This window comes from Hydra vulgaris, chromosome 08, assembly GCF_038396675.1.
Source record: "Hydra vulgaris chromosome 08, alternate assembly HydraT2T_AEP".
Taxonomy (NCBI): domain Eukaryota; kingdom Metazoa; phylum Cnidaria; class Hydrozoa; order Anthoathecata; family Hydridae; genus Hydra; species Hydra vulgaris.
In genome coordinates this window covers 52,795,454-52,816,512 of record NC_088927.1, presented here as the reverse complement: position 1 = coordinate 52,816,512, position 21,059 = coordinate 52,795,454, and the positions used below count along the sequence as shown (strand labels likewise).

The 21,059-nt window shown below is 27.7% G+C and overlaps 1 protein-coding gene and 1 long non-coding RNA gene across 3 annotated transcripts; one reads left to right on the top strand and one right to left on the bottom strand.

Annotated features, from left to right (window-relative positions):
* Positions 1-417: 417 nt before the first annotated feature.
* LOC136083957 (uncharacterized) lies at positions 418-9,043 on the bottom strand. 2 transcript variants are annotated; one of them, XR_010640232.1, is made up of 4 exons: positions 8,945-9,043; positions 1,270-1,397; positions 647-739; positions 418-528 (listed from the first exon to the last, which is right to left on the bottom strand). It is a non-coding gene; the product is annotated as an uncharacterized LOC136083957 (long non-coding RNA). The 2 variants fall into 2 exon arrangements; XR_010640231.1 differs by lacking the exon at positions 8,945-9,043 and adding an exon at positions 2,294-2,733.
* Positions 3,280-8,128, top strand: LOC136083956 (52 kDa repressor of the inhibitor of the protein kinase-like). Its single transcript, XM_065803912.1, has 2 exons — positions 3,280-3,915; positions 4,318-8,128. The coding sequence occupies exons 1-2, from the start codon at positions 3,680-3,682 to the stop codon at positions 7,568-7,570; spliced, it is 3,489 nt and encodes a 1,162-aa protein (XP_065659984.1). The 5' UTR covers positions 3,280-3,679; the 3' UTR covers positions 7,571-8,128.
* Positions 9,044-21,059: the final 12,016 nt, after the last annotated feature.

Sequence of the window (21,059 nt, the reverse complement as noted above, 5' to 3'; positions counted from 1 at the left end):
TTGTTTAAACTTGTTTAAATTAAACAACTAAACTTTAAAAGCGCCGATTGCCAAAGAACTGGTATCAAATCACACAATATCCTTGTCACCATGTGGCTCAATCACCATTAGCTGTTTGCATAAACCTCCTGAGACGTACTTTTAACTTTTCATTCAAAACCTCATTGTTCTAACACTTTGTCAAACAAAACAACTCTTCTTTTCAAAAAACTACAAACTGTCTTTACCAAACACAAGCTGCATTTTTTGTATTAAATTGCATTAAGCTAGAGTAGATGGTTTATAAAGAAATAGTAGTTAACTCAAAAATAAAAAAGTTCAAAGTTAACTAGTTGCTATCTTATTTGAGGATACATGAAATTTAAATTAGCAGTATAAAAAGATTATCAGTAACGAATATAATTTTTCAAAAGATACCTTATTACAGTGCACACCCTTTATGTGCATATCTGTTTTTAATTCTTCCACATGCAAAGATGGAAAAAACTTGATTAGCAGATGGGCAGGTGATAATTGAACAGCAGCTATCTAAAAATGGAAGAACTACATAAATAAAAAATCAAATATTTTAATTTTGCTATTACTAAAAAAGACTTTCACTAATGGTTCTTGTAAATCTATGTTTTAAAAGTAACAAAACACTTACATTTCCACTGAAACTATAACTCATGGTAGCTTTGTTTAGTATTGTAACCGAAGATACACAGATGACAGCTATTAGCCCCAGACTGGCACCCCACTAGAAAGTAGAAGTAAGTTTGTTAATAATGTATAATGGACTGGGGTTAGTTAAGAAACTTTTACATTTTCACAATTTTAAAAAGAAAAACAATTGTTGATTTTTTAACTGTCATTTTTAAATATTTTTGTAAAATTTTTGAAATATTGTTATTTAGCATATGTATTTTGTATACAAAATTTTAAGCACGATTTTGAGTTTTCACAACTATCTGCCTCTAGATAAATGGCCAACCACTTTAACCATTTTAACAACTTTCTACTGCTTTGAATGATTCTCATACAAATCTTATGTACATAAATATTTATACATGTTTTTTTTATAAAAGTCATTGTAAAACGCAATTTTTATTTTATTTTAACATTAAAACTTAGCATTTCAAAATTAACAGTATATATATAGCAACTACAAAATAAAACGCAAAGTAAACACTGATTTGCAAGTTGAATGAGAGAATTGAGCATTCATACAATACTTGTAAAACTAAATTTATAAAAATTATTTAAAATAAAAGGTTGGAATATATTTACTTTGAGATGAGTAACACTCCCAACAACATCAGATGGAGGTTGCAAAACCCATAACTGATCATCATTTTTTAATGAGTTGTAATTCCATAGAGCAACATGCCCTTGGTCTGTGCCACCAGCTAAAGTTCCTATAAAAACAGAGATATATTCAAATATAGTTAAACTTCATACTGCTATTTTAGATTACTTTATACATTTTTTTTGAAGTACATATATATATATATATATATATATATATATATATATATATATATATATATATATATATATATATATATATATATATATATATATATATGTATATATATATATATATATATATATATATATATATATATATATATATATATATATATATATGTATATATATATATATATATATATATATAGTATATATATATATATATATATATATATATATATATATATATATATATATATATATATATATATATATATATATATATATATATATATATATATATATATATATATATATATATATATATGTATATGCATATATAAAATCTATTAATTATTTTTTAATTTTTGTTGTTGTTGTGAGGACCTTCATCTCTAAAACTCAAGCCTTGACAAATATTGAACCAGGATAAGCACGGTACTACCAGGGGCATGTGTAATCTTTGTAGAAAATAAACCCTATCCTTTAAACTACAAAAGACAGGTTTCTTTTCAACATATATTACAACTCCACCTCTTATTCTATTACACCTTCGCCTATTCTATCGTATAAAGAGTATCCCTCTAAATTTACTATTGACAAAGTTGTAAACCATTTTTTCATTATTGCAACTATTTTGAAATTTTTAAAACCACAAAAGTTTAAATTGTCTAACTTTATTATCAAGGATGTAGCATTTGAGTATATTAAAAAAAAATACAATTAATAAAACTAAATAAATATAAGATGACAAAACAAAATTAGGATGATGACAAAATACACTAAAAAGATGACAAAGTACATTAAAAGATGACAAAATAAATTAAAGGATGACATATTTACTTTAATTTGTTTATTAATTGCCTTTAACTTTGAATTTGACAATAATACATGGATTACATATCTTAAGGTAGCATTGAGTTGTCTTTCACTGTTCAATTGAATTTTTTTTCTTAATTCATAATTTTCCATTCTTTCAGTGCCAGTTAGATAAGGACAAATAAAACCACTTTTTCAACTTGGTTTTTTTATCACCTAAAAGCTTTGCTTTTGATAGTATTTGATTTCTCCCTGATATTGCATTAAAAACGGCTCAATTCAATTTTTTATAATACCCCAGACAAAATGTCGGATCGAAACTTGTTTAGGTCAGACAGTGTCCAATCAAAGTTTTAAAATATAATTTTTAAGGTTTTACGGAACCTAATTATGCACTCAAAATCTGTGTCATGTTACTCAGTTTATTTAACGATAGTCTAGTAAAGATGTAGTCTCTTCCCTTATTATTTTAAACTATTTCATCGCAGACTTTTTTTTTAATAAATATTTAATTCAATATTGTGTACTTTTTTTAGATAGGTCTAAATTTTTATTGAGTTTAATTTTTGAAAGCTTTATTAGTTAACATTGAATTACATTTATTAAACAGTTATTTAAGTATTTTTATCAAACCTAATCTCATCTATTTATATGTTATATGTATATATATATATATATATATATATATATATATATATATATATATATATATATATATATATATATATATATATATATATATATATATATATATATATATATATATATATATATATATATATATATATATATATATATATATATATATATATATATATATATATATATATATATATATATATATATATATATATATATATATATCAGGGGCGGACTTAAACCCCGTCAAGTGCTGCAAGTGACGGGGTAAAAAAATAAAAATAAAAATAAGTATTATGACGTCTAACGCCCGCCTAATAATAATTGCCGATCTATATATTTTTGTTAGAAAATATAATTAGAAAAAGTTTATAGTGAAAACTATGCTTTGCGGACGTTTGAAAAAGTGTTTTATAAAAATTGCTTATGTAAACTATACTTTGCAGGATATTAGAAAATTATTTATAAAACTTGCTAATGTAAACTATACTTTGCAGGATATGAGAAAACTATTTTATAAAACTTGCTAATGTAAACTCTACTTTGCAGGATATGAGAAAATTGGATAAAAGTTCATTGGTTTACGCTATTAAAAGTAACAATCTGATTCGTTTAAAAAAAAAACATGTTTAGTGTAAACTATCCTTTGCAGCATTTGCAGCAGTAATTTGATTGGTTGCAAAGATCGATAAACAACTCAAAAGAACTCAAGGAACTCAAAGAACTCCGTTCTATAAACAAAGTATTTCCTTAAATTTTTAACGTTTAAGCATGGCTTACAACTTGATTGATGATGTACTTAAAAGATTTAAAACCGATAATCTTGTCGATTTAAATACATTTTATGAAACTTTATTGGATACATATATTTACAACAATAACAAAAGGGTTAGTAACGAAGGTCTTTTAAGTCGATATATTGATGGCACAATAAGAAGAAATATATGTGCCGAAGTTTGTATCCCTTCTTACTTAAAAGACAATAAAATGCATTGTATTGCTCTAAGGTAAGTCACTTTACTTTTTTTTCAAAAATAATTATCTTATTGTATTTTATTACAATTAGTTAATATGTTTTAACACAAAATTTAATACTTTTTTTTAAAAATATTTATTGTTAATACCGTATTAATCTAATCTATAACAAATTACACTCGTTGACTAATCAACATTTAATAAGTGTCAACATCGTCAAATGATTTTGACATGTATGTATATAATATGTTCATGATGTATAAATTATATTCCTACATGTCAAAATCATAAGTTGGTTTGTCTGAATTCTTGACTATTGATTTGATTTATGAATTTGTTCAAAAAGCAAAGATTTTTTACTCAATTTTAAATTTATTGATAAAAGAAGTTTAGCTCTTAAAAACATGAAGTAAATATATATTTTTTTTCTTAAGGTCTGAAGCATCTGGAAGTTGTATGTACAGCTCTGCATCATTATTTTTTGTTGCTGACAATACACTGATGAATGTGTTAAGAGTTTTAACGTCCCTTGAAATTTATATACATGCTGATTATTACTGTAAGCATCCTTTATTTTCAAAAATATTTTCTGATTATAGTTCTCATTTTATTAATCTCAAAAGTTTGTTGTGTATGTCAGTATCTCATTCTGCATTAGATTCTGGCTTCGAAAATAATAATATTATTAAAGCTGAAGCAATTGCAAACTGTGAGAGCACAGAAAAATGGGCTGGTTTTTTATGTTTGTTAGGTTTATCATCAGTTCTTTCTTGTAATATTGTTTCCTGTTACCCAGATTTCGGTGTTGAAAAGTATAAAATATTTTTTAACCAAGAGATCTCACCACGTACTCCCATTAAATGTTATTCTCCATTTTACATTTTGTTTTGTTATGATGGGAATTTTCAGTCTGGTACATTTCAGCATAATCACTATGTCCCACTAATTTTTATTCCTAAAAAGCGTAAACTTTCCAGTAAATCAGAAACAATAATTTCGAAAAAGTTGCTGCCAGTCTTGTCACCTAATAAATTTCTAGATACAAAACAGACCACCATTGATCAAGTTGCTACAATTGTACCCAGCACAGTAGCCAAAAATGCAAATAAAAAGCCCTACTCTATCCTTACATTCTTTCATAAAACAAACCCAGACTTAGAACCTACTAGTGCAGTCTTACAAAATACATCTTGTATTCTAAAATCAAATAGATTTTCTTCTCAATTAGAAATGTCTTCTTCTCAATCGACAACATCTTCTCAATCATTAACATTAAGTAAAGATGTTTCTTCTCACTCAAAGACATCTAAGGACAGTGTTCTATCAAAATCTTTTTTTACAAAATCTTCAAGCATCAGGAAAGTACCTAATTTTTATAATAATAATATTGAATGCCCTTCGAACATTATTTTACCACCTAAAGAAGTACTAAATGCTCTCCAGTCTTTTGAGCAAAATGATGTTGCTTTCTTTAGACAAAAGGTTGAATTTTTAACTGACCATGAAATTTTTTTATTAATTAAAAATATGTTTATTCCTAATAAAGATTACATTTTCCCAAAAGATTCTGGTCGTCAGTTTAGATATCTTTGGTTGAAAGAGTTTTCTTGGCTGAGATATTCTAAAAGTACTAATGGTGCATTTTGTTTGTCTTGTGTATTATTTGGCAATAAATTCAAACTAAGATCACGTAAGTTAGCACATTTGTATTTGGAGCCTTTCAATAAATGGTCTGATGCTATTAGATCATTTTCAAATCATGAGTCAACTAAAAATGGTTTACATGCATTTACTATGCCTGTTTTTAATATTTTTTTGAGTCATTCCTCAGGCATAAGTCAACCAATAAATGTCATCATTGATACTAATGTAAAAGAAAAAATAATAAAAAATCGCCAAATACTTCGTCCTATTGTTGATGCTATAATTTTTTGCGGTCAAACCAATACACCTTTGAGAGGCCACAGAGATGATTCACAATATCTTCCAGAGGCTGGAGAATATTCGAAATGTGGAACTGGTTGTTTTAATAAACTTTTAAATTTTGCTGTACGCAATGGAAATGATGTTTTAGGCTCTCATCTTAATAACTGTTCAAAGAATGCCTCCTACATTTCGAAGACTTCACAAAATGAAATTATTAAATGCTGTGGTGAAGAAATTAGTGAATCTATACTATCTGAAGTTCGCAAAAATGTTTTTTTTTCAATAATTGCAGATGAAGCCTGTGACTCATCTACTAAAGAGCAAATGTCATTAGTTTTACGATTTGTTGATAGTGATTTCAATATCAGAGAAGACTTTATTCAATTTATTCATTGTAGTGAAGGAGTTAAAGGAAAAGATTTGCTTAATGTTCTTTTAAATTGTCTAAGCAACTTAAATCTAGATATAAAAAACTGTAGGGGTCAGGGATATGATGGAGCCAGTTCTGTCTCTGGGTATATAAATGGTCTTTCTGCTCAGGTTCTTAATATAAATTCAAAGGCTTTGTATACACATTGTCATAGCCATCGACTGAACTTATCAGTTTGTGAATCGTGTAATGTCCAATTAGTTTCAGAGGTTTTTAATAAAGTTCGCGAACTTTCTTATTTTTTTAATTATTCAGAAAATAGACAAAAGTTTTTAGAAGCTAGCATTTTAGAGCGTGAACCTCAAACGCATAAAAAAAAATTAAAAGATATCTGTAGAACTAGATGGATTGAGCGCATAGATGGTTTAAACACTTTTCTTGAGCATTATTTATCTATTTTCCATGCTTTATGTATCATGGCTTCCCCTGAGAGTTCTGTTAACAAAGACACACAAAACAAATCTTCTACTTTTTTAAATTCCATTGGCACTTTTCAATTTGTCTTTACTTTAGTTGTGACAACACGTGTCTTTGATTTTACTTTACCTGTTACTCAGTTGCTGCAATCAAAAACTATTGATATCTTAGACGGTTTGCATCTTATTACAGCTCTTAAAAATACATTTATTTCCGTCAGAAATGATATAGATAGTTTTCATAATAACTGCTATGAAGCAGCATGTTTGCTTTCAAGTAAAGCTGAAATTTTTGTTTTGAAACCAAGAACCTGTTCTATTCAAAAAAATCGTTTTAATGTTCCATCAGAGTCTGTTTCAGAATACTTTAAAAGAGCTGTTACTATCCCTCTTATAGATCATGTATCTACATCTATATCTACAAGATTTAAATCAGAAACTGTAGCTGCATATAAAGGGTTATCAATTATTCCATTTAATATTATTTCTTTTCTTAAAAGACCCAAAACCCAATTGTGTTGGAGGAAGCAGTTTGAAATATTCTGTGATTTTTATATAGATGATTTCCCTAATATCAGTGCCTTGAATGGGGAACTAGTTTTTTGGGAAAAATACTGGGAAAGTTTCTCTGGGACTATTCCTGACAATATATCTTTAACTCTTAAATCGATATCATTTCCTGGATTTGAAAATATTAAGATAAGGATACTTGGGACACTTCCTGTTACTTCATGTGAGTGTGAGAGGAGTTTTTCTGTTATGCGTCGGTTAAAAGACTATACGAGAACAACAATGTCAGAAGATCGACTTAACGGTTTGGCATTAATGTATATCCATCAAGAAATTGTTCCTTGTATTGATAATGTTATCAATAGATTTTCTATAAAAAATAAACGACTTGATTTCAATGATTAGTGTCTATACTGTTTATTCTAATACACACCAACAACTTCAGAAATTTTTGTCTATTATCACCTCTCTTCATATAACAGCTAACAAATAGGCATGGAAACCCCTGGAAAGGCCAAGACTTCAATGGTGTCCTTAACAGGACGGGTTAAATGTAACCCCATACTTTTGTTTGGGATTAGCTATATGATTAGTGGTCAAAGTTCAGGCAAACGTTAACCATCTCTTTTTGACCATCTCTTTATATCATTTTCTAATTTAGCGACAATAAAATAAAAAATTAAAAAAATTATTTCCAATAAATTTTCTCTCAATCAACCTAATAACATTCATAAGTTTTTGTGCCACTTAAATCAGTTTTTTGCTGTAGTTGTCAAAACCATTAGCTTTCTTTTTATTTGATCAAAAATGATCTTCTTTCTTGTTGTTAAGGCTTAACTTGGTATGTCTTTTTTTTTTTAATCTTGTTATATAAGAATATATATAACTTTTTATTACACGATGTATATAAATCCATTTGTATTTTTGTCTTTGTCTTTTCAGTGCTAAATTTTTCTTTCTCCGATTGTCCATGTCCGGAATAAATATATTCCTAGACATGCTGATGAGCCCTGATATTGGGCGAAACAATCATTTGTTGGTTTATATATTTATTAAATATTTATATATAAAAAAAGTTTCAAAGTAAAACTAAGATATGGGCTTCTCAATAAAATAGCAAAAAGAAAATCCCTTTAAATCCTTTAGCCCAAAGGCAGGAGGATTTAGGGGATACATAGGGGGCAGGCTATGGGAGCGATGGCCCCCCTTAAATGTTTTTTTTTATAATAATATTTTGTAAAAACGTAAGTAAATTTGGTATGCTGTTTAAAAGTGGCATAAAATTGTGTAGTCTAAATTCTTTTTTTTGGGCTTGCCTGCCTAAAAATCGTTAAACCTGTAAATCTGTAAACCTGTCAAACCTGTATATCGCCCCCTTTAATCGTTTGGATCGAACGAAAAGAAAAATTTGCCCACCCCCTTTACTACATGGTCGGGATCCGCCCTTACTCCCCCCCCCCCATTTTTTCTATTTGCTTTGTGGGCGTAGTTGCGTCACTTACAACATGGCGTAAGGCGCATTTTTTTGACGGGGGAAATTAAAAACCTGCGTCCGCCCCTGTATATATATATATATCAGGCTTCGACAGGAATGGCATGCGATCGCACGGTGTAACTGACCATGATTATTTTTTTTTCTTTACAATTCGAATATGACTGCTTTGATATTTTATAAATTTAAATGCATAACATAAGCTGCCTATAAAGAATGGTGAGAGGTATGAAGCAGTTATAAATTGGTTAAGGACACGTCTCTCAATGGAGATTACACAAGCTTACCTCTCTGCCTAAGAGGCTCACGAACTCCATTTAGGCACTACCACACTGATGTTGGTTTAGAAAATGCGCAAAGAGAACTTATTTAGATTGTATTTGTAAATACAAATTGAAAAAAAAAAAATCATACTGAATTAAATTAAAATTTTAAAATCATTAGAGAAAAAAAAAATTTAAACGCATTTAAAAGAATTGTTACGAAACAAATAACTTATAATTATTGATCTTTTTTAAAGTTTTTATTTTACGGTAAGGCTTTAAATAAAATAAAAAATTATTTATGTTACTTTAAAATAAACGCATTACGTGTAAATTTTTTTTATAGTAAGTATGATAAATTTTTTTATGATAAATTTAAACGCTTAAAACTATTTTTCCATGTCTTTTTAAAAATCTTTTAAAATATTATTTTTATAAGTTACTTTAAATTATGAACAAGTTAAATTAAATCTTCCAATGATTTAATTGCTTTATTTTTTTTTTGTTAATATTTTTACAAAAAACTATTAGAAAGTTTTTGTTAAACTTGACTTACTAATCAGAGCATGAAATGATTAAAAATTACAATTTTAAAAAGACTACGTTATTTTTTTAAACAATTTTTTTTGCACAACTTTTTTAAAAAAATGTTTATACAACTTATAAATATCATACTTTTTTGTTTTCAATAATTTAATTTAAATAATAATAAAGTATTTATTTTGTAGAATTTCATTCCTGTCTGTCAAAATGTCAGATTACTTTGTTAATTGATTGGACAATCTGAGGTTTAAGCCAAACAATGTTCGATGTCCGACCGTCAAATTGAGCCCTGATATATATATATATATATATATATATATATATATATGTATATATATATATATATATATATATATATATATATATATATATATATATATATATATATACATATATATATATATATATATATATATATATATATATATATATATATATATATATATATATATATATATATATATATATATATATATACATATATATGTACATATATATATATATATATATATATATATATATATATATATATATATATATATAATTTTTTTTTTTTTTTTTGAAAGTCAAAATGTGGAAAAGTTCAATCGTTATCATTATGTATTAGTAGCTTATAGTGAAAATTTCAACTTTCCAAATCAACTCTAAGGTAAAGAAGGTGGTTTTAGGCAATTTCTATATAATAAAATATTATATTGCGAATTTATCTTTTTATAATAACATTTTTTATATCAGGAGAATTTACCAAACACAATTTTTTTAGTTAAAATGTTTTATTAAAATTATTTATATAACTATTTTTTAGTTATTTACATATTTTTATTTATAATAAATAAGAAAAAGCATTAAAAAATAATATAATAAATAACTTTAATAATACGTTAGAAAAAAAAAAAGAAAAGATTAGTTTGCTAATTCTCCTAACATTAAAATTTAAATTAAAAGATTGCTCGCGGACAAATGAAAGTTTAACTTAAGAAGTAAATTTTCATTTCATTAAAATTTATTTTTCAATTGTTTAAGAGACTTTTTTCAAATAATTTGTTAAGTGTAGATAATTATAATAAAAAGCAACACGTGTATGCTGTGTATGATACGCACTTTTTTTGCTTAGCAAAAAAAGTATTTTTTTAATAGATTTATTTGCTGTTACTAAACAAGTACTGTATTGTAAGCTACATTTTATACTATAAATTTATAATATATATAAATTTATAAACTGTACTGTTAGCTATATTTTTAGATAATGGTTTCAGGAAAAAAATGCCAGAATGCAATACTAGAGCCAGCTGAAGATTTGAGAAAGGCTTCAAGAAAGCGTAGACAGTTTAACTTATTAGGCTTTCTTCTGCAAAGCTCTGCTCCAAACCGACTTCCAATGACTGGAGAAATGCTCAGAAGGTTTTACTGGCTCAACATTAGGAAAGAAACTAGGTAACATCTGAAAGATTTCTGAATTTTATCTGTTTATTTGTACATAACTATTTGATATTTTTTTAGCCCTACCAAGATGAACTGTAAAGTTGTACTTTTGCTTCTAGAAAAACATGTGAAGAGAATTGGTAACAATCAGAGGTGTTTGCATTTTAAGTGAACTAGTAAGCTGGACTCAACTACAATTTCATGCTCACAGAGCAGCAAATCTGAAATAAAATTACCAACACGGTCAATGAGTACCAATCCGTAAAAAAACTCAAGACTCTAAGTCTACCAGAAAGAAGCAAATGCAAGAAATTAAACAACTTTCTATATGAAAGCAACTTCTTACTCCCAATTCATAAAGCCAATATTTTTAAGTTGATAAAGAGCAATCCAATAAGGAACAAAGAGTCTTGAACAGAGGAAATTATTGAGTACCAATCCTAAAAAAGACTAAAGACTCTAAGTCTACCAGAAGGAAGCTACTGCAAGAAAGTAAACAACTTTCTAGATGAAAGCAACTTCTTATTCCCAATTCATAAGGCCAACATCTTTAACTTGATAAAGAGTGATCCAATGTGAAACAAAGAGGCTCGAAAAGAGGACATTAAATTCCTAAAGCACTGCCTCAAAAGACACATGGTCAAAAGACATATGGCGGGTATTGATAACACATTTCAAAAAAATGCGTGTTTGATAAAATACAGCACACTTGGTATATAGCTTCCCAGCTTGTGGTTTTGTCTCTTGCTGACAGGGATCTAGATGCCGACGTCAAGAACAACATCCTTAACAAATTGCTGTATTTTGCTGTTCCAGAAAAAAAAATTTATGGTACTTGAGAAACCTGGAATTCAGTCAGTCGTTGTTCCAATGTCATCTCTTAATGATTTTGTCACGGAGCAAAGTTATCTTTTCTTTTTTCTCTTAGAAATCACTAAGGAAGAGCTTTTGATGTGAAAAAAGAAACATTTTGCAAGCAGCTATACAGAAAAGTATAGCTGCTTGTGAAAGTGAGAGAGCCACTAAATCATTTGTCAAGTTCTCTGCTTGCGCAAATCAGCTTGCAGTGGTAAATGATCGGGTAGAATGTTACATAAAGCTGATCCAAGACAAATAATGAGGATAGACTTAAGGACATTCTTCAGGCAATTACTAAACATTTTTATACAGGTCTGTGGCATGTAAATTGTTAAGGGGAGGAAGTCATTTCTGAAAAGTTAGGTAATTTAGAATAGCAAACACATATCATGCTGATCTTTAATAACAAAAAAAGGAAGTCAATTGCACTTAACAATTTACACCTAACAACCCCTTCCCTCAAACAATGTACGTGCATGCTATACAATAATGTAAACGTAAAACTGTTTTAAGTATTTCCATATCATTTTATTTAATAAACTAAAGTATTAATTTTAAATACTAAGAATTTTAGAGTTTGGATTTAGGGATGGCTAAAATTCCGTACATTTTCAATGCCGGGATTTCTGGATTAGAAAAGTTGCCCTCGGGAAATCCTGGGATATCCCGGGATTGAATAGAAAAAAGCACAATTGTAGAAAGAGAAGTATAAGAAAAAATAATATTTTAAGTACTCGTAAGTATAGAACTACTATGTATCTACAACTTTATTTATTCAAAAAAAAAAAATAATACGTTTTAAGTATTCATCAAATACTTAAAAGTGATTAATTTAGTTATGGTATTAATAAAGTACTTAATTCATTAATGAACCTAAGTAATTTAAATTATAAAACAATAACTTAAAATGATAACACAGTATAAGTAAAAATAATAACTAAAAATAATATGAACATGCAGGAATATAAATGAGTTATATTTATTTTTGAAAGTACTACCCTAAAAATTCAAAGTGTCAATCATTTCATCGTTTAATTCTATTTGATTTTGTGAACATAAAAACTGAGAATGCTCTTTCAGACTCCTTAATTGTTGGCCATATAGATAATATATAATGATATTTTTTTTAAAGGTGTTCACATCTTAAGCTACTACTTTCAAATAACAGTATTTTTTTTTTAATTTCAATAGTTATTTTTTACCTTTATAGTTTGTGCTTGTATTGCTGTCAAACTTTTTTCCATCATTTCATTTAAGTTGTTCATTTTCATTGTTTTGACATTATTCTACTTAAGTATGCTGCTGTTATTATATCTGCCGAGTTTAAACACTTTATCAAGTTTATCATAACTTTTTTATTTTAGGTTTTTGTATTTGATAGAAAAACTTCTGGGATCTTTTATGAAGTAACCTGGTCATGAAGATATGCTAAGCTTCTTAACGCTGTTTTACACTATTAAATTCGGTGACTCAAAGCATCATATAATTGTTTTCTTATTTTAAATTGTTGTTCTTTTATTTTTGTCAACATAAACTTTTATGCATTGTCAGAAGCAGGGATGCGGAATCCCAAAAGGACTCCGGTTTTATATCTCTACTTTTTCCAAGTCTGTAATGTCCAGAAGCTCAAAACATGTTTAATGACTTATGATCTGCTATAAGAAATAAATTCATGAGTCTTATTACTTGAAACTTATTGTTTTTAAACCCGGAGTCCTGGAGTCCTGGTGTCCTTGCCGCCATTATACTTAAGGACTCCGGGTTCAAAAAATGATTGTTCCTCTAACCTTAAAGTCTTAATTTTTTTCTTGTTAGTAGTCCATAAACTTATTTATATTTTTAGAGCTCCTAGATACCAAAAACACGGATAAAGTAATCTTTTTGTGACTTTCAAATCCGGAGTCCTTTTTGGGACTCCGCATTCCTAGTCAGAAGAAATTAAATTTGCGTCTTGTTGACAAAATACTACCACAGTTGTTTTATTGGAAGTAAAAGTACTACTAAATCAGATATCATTCTATATTCTTTCTCGTTCACCTTTATTGAATCATCAATGTTAGAATCCACTTCTAAATCTAGAAGTGCCTTTTTAACGCAATAACTTTTTTAATTTTAAATTCACTAATTGCTCCATCATAAGTAACGAGCTGCGCCATCGGGTTTTGCAATCTATGATTAAATGAATGATCTTTCTAAACTTAATTTTTACGTACTTTTGTAAATAACTTTCACTTTTGTTTGGGGACCTCTTAAACATTTTTACTATTTTCCTGACATTTTTGTTATAACCAATAATTTAGTTAACCAATAATTTAGTGCCTAATTTTAACTTCAGATGTTTCATTAATTGTCAATGAACCATTTGAATCTCGAATATAATCTTCCTCTTCAAAAACAATTTCTGCTTAAAATAACGATAGCTAAAGTTTATTTAATAAATGAATTTAGATAACTTCATTATTTAAACAGACGTTAAGTAAACTATTGTAGTTTAATAAACCTGTATTTTGATAACTTCATTAATTAAACTGATGTTAACCTTATGTAAATCACATTTGTAATTAAATTGAGTGGATATAAAAATGAAATTAAAATCACGCAAACATTGGAATTAGAATGAATTAGAAAATTTAAAATAAATAGGTATTTCTTCTATCAAAAATGTTTGATCTTCCAATTTGCAAGTGCTAAACTCCATTAATTTTTGATATTATATTAGTTTAAATATTATACTATATATATACATTCTTTATGTTTAATCGTACAAAATCTGTACAATTAAATATATAAAAAATGTATACATAGTAAAAATGTATACATATTGCAGATAAGCAATAATGTTTTTAGCTTGCATTTTTAATAAAATAAAGGAAGAGGGCGAATAAAAAGAAAACATTGCAAAGGGGATAAAAAGCTACAAAACCAAGTCGCTACAATTCCAAAGCCTATATTTACATTTTATGACGTAAAAATTTCTCAATTAAAAATTAAGCTTAAACTTCTTGTACTTTTTTTATGACGATCCCGAAATCCAGCGCCGTACTTTCGCAAGTGCAACAACTGCAATCGCACTGGGCCCCCTATTAAATAAATTAGAAAAACTTCTCCAATACCATAAATTACTACGAATTAAAAGAAAGAAAAAAAATTCGTTTAACTTTCAAAAAAATCTAATTGGCAACGATTTAATTTGAAACCAATATACCTAATAATTCAGTTGTTTTTTGCTTCAAATTGTTATCTTCTGTTTGTTTATTATATCGTATTATTAGTGAAAAGTAATGTTATTTCAAAGTTATAAACAGAAATAAGTTTTATTTTAATTTTTTGTGGATATTGTGCATCGCAAATTATAAAATACGGTATTATTAATAATTTACATTTTTTAATTAAATTTTATTATAATTGTAACATTTATATTTTTATATTTATGGATCTATTTAATTTATATTATTGCGCAAATAATTTACGGCTGACTTATAAAACATAGCCATTATTTTTAGGTTTAACGATTCGTTTATATATTTAATAAATTGTAATTTTCACTTTTCAAATTCAATTTTTGTTAACGAACATAGTTTGAAAACATATACATATATTCAAATTTATAGAAGAAATACATCAGGTGTCAGGTAAGATAGGCTCAGTTGTGTTATCAATATATTTATTTTAGTTTTTTATTTATTTTTTAAACTGATGTTTTTGTAAATTTTTTCACCTCAATTAGAAATGTCGAAAAGATGTTATGAAAGCGGCGCACAAAAAAGAGCAAAACAGGTCCGGAAATCAGCAGAATTAAATAGGCTTGCTGGATCATTAGATAAATTTTTTAAACGAGGCGAAAGTTCATCAATTTCGAACACTAATTTAATTGAAATATGTAATTCAAATAGTATGTCTCAACTTGAAAACAATGTAGAAGAAAATGTCAATGAGCCACAACTTCAGAATATTGATGATAATCAGAGCGAGAATGTAGATGATGAATCAGGAACCAATTGCGTAAATATTGACGATATTTTATCTGATAATATTTCAGAAATTAGTAATAATCCACAAATAGAGAGCAGTACTTTATCTGCTAAATTTAAATATGATATATTAGATCCTGCAACTTGGCCTGTTGAAATCGACAACAAACAACGGATGTTTTTGGTCGAGCAGTCACCAAAATGTATAAAAGGTATCCGTTATAAAAGAAATTCTCAAGGAAGATGTTTCAGTGACGCTTTTTTTTATCGGCAAATGAAAAATGGTGAAAAAGAATTAAGAAAATGGCTTCTATATTCTAACTCAACAGGAAACATTTTCTGCTTTTGTTGCCGTTTGTTTTCATCGATAAAAATAAGCTTAACTTATGGAGGATTTTCTGACTATGCACACACAGGAAAACGGTTATCTGAACATGAATCTTCAAAGGAACATCTTGAATCAGCGTATAAATGGCGAATTCTAGAATTTAATATTAAACGTAAAACAGGAATAGACCATCTCAATGAAGATGTGTTCAATAAAGAAAAACGAAGGTGGCGAATAATTTTGAAATGTATTGTAAAAGCGGTATTTTTTTTAAGTGAACGAAATTTAGCTTTTAGAGGCAGCAACGAAAAACTTTTTGAACCGAATAATGGTAATTTTTTGGGAGTAATTGAATTACTTTCTGATTTTGTTCCAGAACTAAAAATGCATTTAAAATCAATAACTGAAACGGAAAAAAGAGTGACGTCATATTTTTCCGCTAAAATTCAAAACGAGATTATATAACAACTAGCTTCTAAAGTTTTACATATAATAGTAAATAATATTAAATCATCAAAGTACTTTTCAGTTATGATAGATTCAACACCGGATTTTCGCAAAAAAGACCAGTTGTCCATCATTATTCGGTATGTTAAAATAACGGACCACAAGCCTAGTATTCAAGAAAGTTTCTTAAGCTTTGTAAATATATTGTCCTCAACTGGCGAAAATTTAGCAAATGTCCTTATTTTATATAGTGTAAAATATTTATTTTCATATAGATAGTGTAAAAAACACTATTAAAAGTCAGAATTATTTCACTACATTAAATAATATATATAAGATTTTTGCTGCATCGACAAAGCGATGGGCTATTCAAGTAAAATATTTAAAAATTAATCTGAAGGCACCGAGCGATACTCGATGGGAATATCGCTTTAAAAGTATAAAAGCCGTGAAATACCAGATTAAAGAAATTAGTCTTGCGCTAGATGAACTTAAAAATACCTACCCAGATTGTAAAACTCTTGCTGCATCTTTAATAAAACAAATACATTCTTATGAATTTATTGTATTAATAACAATTTGGTATCACTTGTTATCAAAGCTTCACATTTTTAGCCAATTGCTTCAGCGAAAAGATATGGCAATTAATATTGCATTATAACATACAAGTGCTATGCTGTTATCGCTTGATGATTTTAAAAACAATTTTGAAGAAATTATAAAAGAAGCACGGGAGTCATCAGTTGCAATAAATGTAATAGCACAGTTCACTGAACGACCTTCTCGTGATACGCAAATATTAACAAGTAGAAACAATGAACGTCTTGATAAATCACCAGAACCTAGTTTACCATTACCAAAACGGAGAGTACGTAATCTCAAAAGATTGGCTGACTACTGTTATTATACAGACCATAAAAATAAAGCAGATGATAAATATAACTATTTCGATATTATTAGTACAGATGATATACCAGATAATGAAATTGAACCGTCAGAAGAAGAAACTGAACCAATTGAATGCTGTGAAGATATTGATATATATGATCTCATTCCTGAAATTGATAATGAGAGTAACCATCTAACTATAACTGATGAAGATAAATTTAAACAATCTTATTTTTATAAATTAATCGATATTGTAGAAGATTCATTGCAAGAACGATTTGAATCGTATAATTCTTTAAATGAAATTTTCGGTTTTCTTTTCAATAATAAGAAGCTAAAAACTATGAATAAAAATGATTTCAATGCTAATTGTACAAATCTGGTCAAGCACTTAGAAGGCAATATTGAAGAAGTGGAATTTAAAAATGAACTTTCTATTTTAAAATATATTTTAGAAGATAATTATACTATTATGCAGAATTTTCAATTCATTTTAGAAAGGAATTTGGAAGAATTATATCGAAATGTATGTATCGTATATCGAATAATTTTAACAATACCCATTACAGTTGCTCATTGTGAACGGTCGTTTTCAAAATTAAAATTAATTGAAAATTATCTACGGTCTACTATGCCGCAGGAAAGACTTTCTGGATTAGCAATACTGTCAATTGAAAGTGCAACAGCCAGAACAATTGATTACAATGACATAATTGATGAATTTGCCAGCAAAAGAGTTAGAAATATTACTTTAGTTAAATTGCTAGTATTTTTTTAAATACAATCAATAAAAAATTAATTCAAATTTAAAAAAAAAATTTTTTTAGTTTCTGCACAGGGCCCCTAAAAGTTACAGCACGGCGCTGCCGAAATCCCGGAATTTACAAATTTTACATTACATTTTGTACAAATCGAACAATTTGTACAAAATCCCGGAATTTTGGAATTCCAGGATTGCCATCCCTACTTGGATTATTTAATTATTTTACAAAATAACTTGTCTTTTTAAGTTTATTTATTATTGTCTGGGTTGTCCATAAAAACAGACAGCAAGTATCCAAGAAAGTTACAAAGAAGTACCTGCAGAAAATACAATAAGTATCACAACTGTCATCACATTTTTGTTGCCTTTCAACTTTATTTAGAACTGTTATATGAAATAAATGAAATGTCACACAAAATCTGTATCTTCCTTATTCTATTAGATATATTTTAAATGGAAATAAGTATTTTGTGAGTGTTTTAAATTTTGAACTATCTATATTCGAAACTTTAAAATATGATATTTATAAAAAATTCTTTTATATAGAAATTGTTTAAAACCACCTTCTTTACCTTACAGTTCGGAAGGCTAAAATGGTCAATACAAGCTACTTAAACATAATGAAAATGATTGAACTTTTCCACATTTTAAAAAAAATTTTTTTTAAGACACCCTGTATATATATATTTATTATATATATATACATATACAATAAAAATATATATATTTCTTTTGAGACACCCTATATATATATATATATATATATATATATATATATATATATATATATATATATATATATATATATATATATATATATATATATATTTATTATATATATACATATATAATAAATATATGGGTCATTCTCCTGAAAAGTAACATTTTCAATAGTTAATTTTATAAAAATTAAATATTAAATTTTTTAAACCAAACTTTTTGTGGTTATAGCTTTGAGTATATGTAATCATTTGAAAGTATTCACACAACTCGTCCAATGTCAGTTTACTAAAAAAAAATATAAAACTTATAGTATAACCCACAGACGTGACAACTTTACCACAGATGTGACGTTAAGAGTAATATCACTTATGCTGTAACAGCTATAAGTGTTGTTAAAGTAGTTTTCAAAAATAATAATCATCTACTATCAATAGTTTTTATTAGCTAACATGAAATAGTATATGGTACAAGTTTTTAAAATTTTGTTAGTGTATTTTGTACGTATATTAGCAAATGTTTTTAAATGGTAAATCTTGTGGAAAACTGTATTGCCCCCTGTTGTTGAGGTTTGGCTGGCACAATATAAACACTACATCGCCTTTATCGGTGACAGAGATGTCATCTTTCTCCGGAAACGTGAAAAATTCCTGGCCATATCTTCCCAAAAAATTTATGACAAACTCATTTCCATCTGCAGCTAAGGCTTGAATTAACCCAACATAGTATTTGACAATTTTTTAGGAAGTTTGAAACTTCACAATCACAAAGTCATTCATTTTAATAGACAAGGTGCCCTCCTCACAATCGCCGTAAACACTGTGATAACTTAGTCTTGTCTTTTTCTTTTTACATATACTTGGACCTTGGTTTTCTTGTGCCAAACCTTTGGATATTGTTCCTTCAGCAAGTGCTTTCTTCCTTTTCAAGGATCGTTGACCTGGTAAAGTATGTTAAGGAATTTTTTAAAACAGAAGCAAATAAAATTATTTATAAAAAAAAAATTACAAAATTAAATAACAGTTAAATATAGTTTTTGATGCACAACTTATTTCAATATTTTATGAAAATACAAGGCTCGCTGAAAAACTAAATATTAATGTTCAAACATTCTTGATGGCTAAGTACCTAGAACATTTAAGCAATGCAAAAGTTTGCAATATTCAATATGAGCCAATATAAATTTATACATTAAAAGGATACGAGGATGAAGATCTGTCTAAGATTCAGTAGGGATTAGTACTTCTCCAATACAATAGTGATTGCATTTTGTACCATTGTCACATTCAGTGCATGTCAGCCTTCTCATATACAAAGTTACTTTTTTAGTGGAACTCCAAAACACCTTATGAACTTGTAAAGTCCCCTTGAAAGTTGTTAGGTTTTTGGGTACACATTTCTCATAGAGACTGAAATATGTTTTTTTAATAGTATAGATGGTTATACTTGGACACTTTTCTTTTATTTCTTCAACCGAACAATTATTATCAGGAATATCGTTCCCTTGTCCTATTATGCCGTTCTTTTGATACATCCCCCTATTTCATCAGGGGCACCTTTTCCGTGCCCCTTTTCTTTGAAATGCCATCTCATTGTTTTAGCTCCAAACTCTTTTCGAAAAAAAGTACCTAGCAAATAGAACATGGACTTGTTTCGGTACTGTTAAGAAGCACTATCGCTAAGAAAATGAACTGTTTCAATGATTGGCAGCTTTTCTTTCAAGTCATTAATAACAGGCTTTAAATGTGCACAGATCCCAACAAAGTCGTGTTGCCTGTTTTCTGAAAATGTACAGTAAGATTTGGCCTTTATTTTGTTTTCAGAAATACTGTAATAGTACATCACAACTGTATGGATTGACACTTGGTTTCTTGATCCACCAAAATGGAGCGATTGAATTTCTTTTGAGTATTTGCAATTGTAATTTTCTGAAAAATCACAATGAATGAAAATATCCCTTGGCCCCAAGTTATTTTTTTTTTCTGATGTAGCTTTGTCCTGGTGTTTTATATTGCATACATTCCTCATAAACTTTTCCAACATGTTACTAATAAAATGTAAAAACAACTGTTTTTTAGTTAATGTTAACTCTTCTTTTACAGTTTTGAAACATGTCTTCATTTTACCTTTTACCCAAACTTCAACTCTTTTTAGACCATTGAGTAAAAGTTGCCTGTTGATCCTCAAATTCTTTACAAA

Bases quoted from the DNA above. Each gene is read 5' to 3' on its own strand.
- LOC136083956 (XM_065803912.1), top strand. From the start codon at position 3,680: ATGGCTTACAACTTGATTGATGATGTACTTAAAAGATTTAAAACCGAT. The intron at 3,916-4,317 runs GTAAGTCACTTT...TTTTTTCTTAAG, and splicing joins ATGCATTGTATTGCTCTAAG to GTCTGAAGCATCTGGAAGTT.